Source organism: Antechinus flavipes, chromosome 6 (assembly GCF_016432865.1).
Source record: "Antechinus flavipes isolate AdamAnt ecotype Samford, QLD, Australia chromosome 6, AdamAnt_v2, whole genome shotgun sequence".
In the NCBI taxonomy this organism is placed as follows: Eukaryota; Metazoa; Chordata; class Mammalia; order Dasyuromorphia; family Dasyuridae; genus Antechinus; species Antechinus flavipes.
This window is the reverse complement of record NC_067403.1, coordinates 229,190,388-229,196,387: the sequence shown is the minus strand read 5'-3', so window position 1 is coordinate 229,196,387 and position 6,000 is coordinate 229,190,388. Positions and strand designations below refer to the sequence as shown.

The 6,000-nt window shown below is 36.7% G+C and overlaps 1 protein-coding gene across 1 annotated transcript in view; it reads right to left on the bottom strand.

Annotated features, from left to right (window-relative positions):
• Positions 1 to 650: 650 nt before the first annotated feature.
• PDHX (pyruvate dehydrogenase complex component X) overlaps positions 651 to 6,000 on the bottom strand; it is a 72,794-nt gene continuing 67,444 nt past the window's right edge. Inside the window, exons 9-11 of the mRNA XM_051966242.1 lie at positions 4,395 to 4,553; positions 2,702 to 2,766; positions 651 to 1,692 (exon numbers count right to left, since the gene is read on the bottom strand). Of these exons, the coding sequence (XP_051822202.1) occupies positions 1,434 to 1,692; positions 2,702 to 2,766; positions 4,395 to 4,553 (483 nt within the window). The 3' untranslated portion in view covers positions 651 to 1,433. The remainder of the gene's footprint in view (positions 1,693 to 2,701; positions 2,767 to 4,394; positions 4,554 to 6,000) is intronic.

Below are 6,000 nucleotides of genomic sequence, written 5' to 3'. Positions count from 1 at the left end.
TTTTGATTCCTTCTTTTTATAAGAAAGTTCATCTTCCTCTAAATTCACTGTGCTAAGGACCAGGGATCCTCTGGTATCAATCTTAAAATTTGGCTACCTGGTAGAATTTCATTGATACAGTTATTAAGTGAGTTTTTACAACTCTTTTATTGTACTGTATAACATTATAAGAGATAGACTACAAACTGTTTCTTTCGAGCATCTCTATCAAAATAATACAACAAAATCTTTGGAGATTTTTTTTTGGTGACAATCATTCATAATATACATTTCTTATATGGGAGAGTAATTTTGGCCAGCTACTGGTACATATTTGAAACCTGGACATAAATGGTGAATGACTTAATACTGATAACTTAGCAGAAGAGTCACAGTTCTCATGCTTCCAATTTGTTCATTTTGTTAAAAATCTTCCAATTTTATAAATCTTATCAAATGTTATGCTCATCTAAACAAAGAAAGAGACTAAGGGACTATTTCATCTTATTCCTGTCCAGGATTATCCCAATACACTGAAGGAAAAAGTTAGTCTATTTTATATGTGCATCTACTTTCCAAAAATATATTGCTTAAATCAAGAACAATTCAAATACACAAGGTAATACTTTATGTTTAAAATAAAGAATCTTAAAAAAAAAAAAAAAAAAACGTTTAGTGGGAAATTATCATTTATTTTAGTATATGGTGAATTAGCATCAGAGTAAGTACATTTTAAAATTTATTCACTGTTTCTAAAATTCTACCAGACGGTAAAGATGTTTTGGCTATGATTTTCCATTCAAATACATCTTGCCCTTTTGGTCTTTGTTTAGTAGAAATGTATCTTTTTTTTCCCCATTCCTTCTCAAGAAGCTCACAGTGTATCAATGTCAAAGCAAAACAATAAGACTGTTAGAAACTACCTTGGGAAAGGTATGGCTTTGTATGCAGAAACAATTCCACAATCCTAATTGTGTAGTGACTTGTCCTTAGCAGGAATGCTTCTCTCTGTGTTACACTGTTTAGGAATATGGTCAGAGCAGCCCTTGTAAAATCGAAGCACAGCAACTCAATAAAGATTGGCCCAACTTTCCGTGTGAAAAAGTTAGTCTTGATCTTCAAATGTTTTCTTTTTTAAATACTCAGGCTCTCCAACATCCCCTGGATGTTTTTCTAAATATATAATTTAAGTTACATCTAGTTAAATAGATCCCTTTTGTGCAGCACCAAAATAGTTTTAAAAGATGCCAGATAACTAGATGTGTTCTTCCTTTGATTAATCTTTAAAATAGGATATTTTTAAAACATAGAAATAAAAGACAAGGTCCAGGTTCTTTCACCCCAAATAAATTAAATACTCTGTCCATTTCATACTAAACATTCAAACTGTTTTCCTATAGATTGTAAGCTTTCTTTTTTGTAACAACCTGTATTGTTAGCTGGTCATTCTGAAATTAGTAGAGCCGGGCAGGATTCTCTAGGTTTGCTTTAAAACGTTCAAGAAACTTGGTAGCCAGTTCATCGTCCACCACTCGGCTGTCACTGGACATGGAGACTGTCATGAGCTCGCGCTGCTGCAGCTTCGCATTTCCTTCTTCATCTTCAGAGAGTTTGAGCTGAAGTCGGGATCGGCCCACAGCCAAAATGCAGGACTGAGGAGGATTGATCACAGCTCGAAACTCATCGATACCAAACATCCCCAAGTTAGACACACTATGAGAAAAATAAAAGGCACTGAATCAGGAAATCCTTTTGGAAACCCCCTTTCTGACCATATAGCAAGAATGTATTATTGAATCTTCAAGTAAACATTATTTCAGATACTAAAAAACATTTAGCCAAATAAGCATAATGGTTTCTGTGAACTCTGAGGATAGTAAAATTAAGGTATTAAAAACTTAAATGTTAACATTTTTCTCCAAAGTACTTCAAAAAAGAGTTCATAATTAGAAATAAGCACATAGAATTATTTGCACATCTTTTAGATTATTTGCACATCTGACTCAACTCCCCAATACTCTTTTACCTCCAAGCAGAAAAAAAGATTGACTAAAATGGGATCCTTTACTGCTTAGAGGTAAAACACTCCATTTAGTTAACCTTTTATCTGCCCTCAGAACCAAGCAGAGAAGACAATTAAGTACATTCTTGCTGAACTGAATTGAAAACAAGACTGACTGGTTTCTAGTGTATAGGGTATATTAATTTCTTATAAAAGAGCATGCTGCAGAATCAACTTTTTAAAGAAAATCATAGTTATTTAACAAAAAATAAGAAAGTTTAAAAGAATCAATATGGATTAAAGAGCACATTCATTTATAAGTGTTTCTGGACTCTTATTAGCTTTTCTGTGACTTCTGTTGCTGTTTAGTCATTTCAGTCATGTCTGATATGACCCTATTTGGGATTTCCTTAGCAAAGATACTGGAGTTTGACATTTTACAAGTGAGGAAACAGAGGCAAAAAAGGATGAGGTGACTTGCCAGGATCACACAGCTACCTACATCTGAACTTAGCAGGCCCAGACACTTTACTCATTGAGCCATCTTCCTGCCCTTTTTCTGTCTCAAGGGGCTTTAAAAGGTACATTCTGACTGGTCAGAAGAATGTTTTCTTTCTATATTCTTTGCTGCCTAATTTTAGAGAAATATAAGGATGTTTAGTCAAATAAAATGAATCTATATCTAGCCGACATTGATTGTAATTAGTTTTTCTACTTTACCTAAAAGACCCTCCTTGATATTCTTCTGGTAACAGTTTTCCATCTCTTGCTTTCTTTGCCAGAGCCTAAAGAAATAAAAATAAAATATCAGCACCAAAAAAATTCTGGATAGTTACAACCGAAAAATAGAAGATTCAGTTCACAAAATTTATGCAATTTTGCTAATTAAGTCAAGTTGTTAATTTTTTTGTGATGTGCTATATATCTTCTAATTTAAATACAATAGGGGGAGATGGATAAAAAACCAAATAGAGAACAGCAGATTTCTCAGAACAAAAGAAGTGAATTCAAAAGTTTAAAGGCAACATTACTTTTTTTCTCCTTTTTGTTTTAGCATTTCCAGTCCAATGTTAATGTAATTATGCCAAACTGTTTCTCTGTTCCAGTGTTCGGCATATAATTATTTCCCATGATAGTTCAGTGTTGTTTATAAGCAAAGCAATTTCCTGTTTTGAATGCAAAATGTATTCTTGAAAAAACAGTAGCCACCTGAGACACTCTGGATTCCAGTGCCTGCTTTCTAACTCAGAACAACCAGGTCCCTGGCCGCTTGCCTCTCTAGACCTCCATTTTCTAATCTGTAAAATGAGGAGCCTGTCTCAGACAACTCTAAAGTACTCTCTGACTCTAAATTTTATTGTTTATGGAATTTCAGGCATCCTTTTAAGTTTACTTTTTTGGGGTTGCCTTAAAATGTTGAAAAGGTGGGAATGAGAGAAAGCATCATACTGTTAGAAGGGCAGCAGTTCTACTTCCTTTGGGTTTAAATTTCTTTTCTCTGAAAATTAGCGACATGCTGAGCCTCATGTCTTAGACATGAGGCATAAGGTCATGGAGGTTGGTCCACAACCAGACCACACATATGCAGTGGCCAAATTTGGGGAGGCGTGGAAAAGTACAAAATTATCAATCACAGTTTAAAAGATTAATTTTACTGTAATTTATCATAAGCAGAATTAACAGGATATTGCAGATATTCACTAATTAACAAAAAGAAGCCACGGGCTATTTTTTTAAACTTAAATCTCCCCTACCCACTATCAACATGTCATCAGGAATTGTTGCCAAACAAAACAAATCACAAATATATACTTGCTGCTTAACAAAAGTATTTGGATTTAAAACCTCAAATGAAAAGAGATGGGTTTAGACTTGAAATAGTTCTTGAAAATTAGGACAGAGAAAGAACAAACTAAAAACATGTTCTCCCACCTTAGGCAACAGCACTAGTCACATGATTTGATCAGATATATCAAATGGATTTAACAAAGAGTTTTTTTAAAAAAGCAAATGATCTCATCTTTTCCTGACTACCATAAAAACTGAGAGAAGCAGGAGCTAAAGAGTCTGAAGAAAAGCAGAATTCTTCTGGGACTTTGGTGGAGACAACTAGAGGGTGCGGTGGATGAAGATTTGGTCTTGGAGCTGGGGCATCCCAAAACACACTGGTGTGGGTGTGAGCCCAGGGGAGCCCAGTGGCTCCAGACACACAGAGGTACTGGTCAGCAAGGAGAGACGGGGGCTCCCCTATCACTGAGGCTCTTGGTCCAAGCCTTCTCCCTGCCCTTCTACTCTGCAATCAGGGCCTGGAGTTCTAGAAAGTCCTGATGCACAAGGGAAGCAGCACAGCTTCTGGAGGAGGACCCCCAATTATCTGAAGGTGACACTGTGGTGATGAAAGCTCCAGGAATACCTTGACAGAGAGAGAGATCTCCTGGATTCCCTTAGCAGCAGCATCTTTTATGATGGGCGTGATGAGACCTCGATCTGTTGCCACTGCGACTGAGATGTCGATGGACGGCAACTGCTTGGGGCCCTCTCCATCCCAACTCGCATTTACGTGTGGCATTTGCTGGAAGGCAGAAGTAGAAGAATATTAAACAGAGTTTGACAGCATTGAAAGACCCAAAAGGCCCTAAGACATGAATGGCAATTAAATACACTAGGCTGAGGCTCTTGATTTAAAGACAAATGTATTACACGAACACAAGAAAAATAGAGGCAACATTTTCACCACATAAATTGTGTGACTAGGGGGTGAGTCACATCATCTTTGAGACTCAAACTTCCTTTAAAATGGGCATAACACTTTTACTAACCACCTCCTCTGACAAGGCAGATGTGAAGAGCAAAACCCATACATTTTTAATGGAAGAAGGAAAATATTGGAATAATGTGGTAAAGCTTTATTGCACAAATGAATTTTATATTTTCTTAAAGCAGAATTCAGACTTAGAATGCAGAAAGCAATAAGCCTTCCTGATCTATGAAAATGAACTGAAGTAGGAAAAATGATATCGTAACTTTAAAAAACAAAAGAAAAAAAGTATTATATTGCTGGTGGCTACCAGATGGAAATCATGGAGGAATGACTTTCAGAAGCTTTAATCCATATGGCTGAGGTAAATTCTATCATTTTTAAAATGTAGCAGAATGTTTTGCTACTAGAAGTATCACCCAAACTGTACATTGTTCTAATAGAGCCCTGGAAGGAGAATAGGAATGTCAAATAACAATACATTTTATATTTTGGTTTCAATGATGTAAAAAATTGTGTTTTTAAAAAAGTACATTTATGGAAACACATTTAAAATACCATTGTTTTTCTCCATTCAAGTTCACAAATTCCCTGAAATCTCTGAACAAATGCTCTGGGCATCTGAGAATCCCAGGTCCAAACTAACTTGTTTTGATGCAAACTCTTACTTCTTCAATGGCAGAGGAGGGTCAGGGGGTGAAGGAGTTGAGGAGTAAAGAAAGAGGGAGGGAGAGATGCTTCTAGTGCTTCTAAGCCTACTGCCTTGGGCATGTTCATTCTGTCCTACATACTCCCCTCACACAATCTGATGGCAATAGGATAGTAACATGATGTCACATTTCAATAGATTTTGATTCTTCAACATTGTTTTGAAACACATTAGCAGGGGAGGAGAGGCAATCAGGGTTATAGGACTTGTCCAGGGTCACTGAGATAAATAAGTGTCTGAGGTCATATTTGAACCCAGGCCTTCTCGGTTCCAAGGCTGGTGTTCTAACCCCTGTGCCAACTAGCTGCTCCAAGGAATGCAATTTTACAAGGTTCATCCCCACCCCTCCCACTGGCCCAACCTGTTAAACCCTTGCAACCACATACAAAATCATCATACATAATAAACACATCTAAATGGAGTCAAGGAGTCAAGGACTAACTCTCAGCTCTGGGTGACTCAGTTCTCGAGGTCACCTCTAAAAGGAGGAATTGAACAAGACCCTCCCCAAGACCCCTGACTGCTTTAAGTCTTAGGATGCTTAGGTTAAAC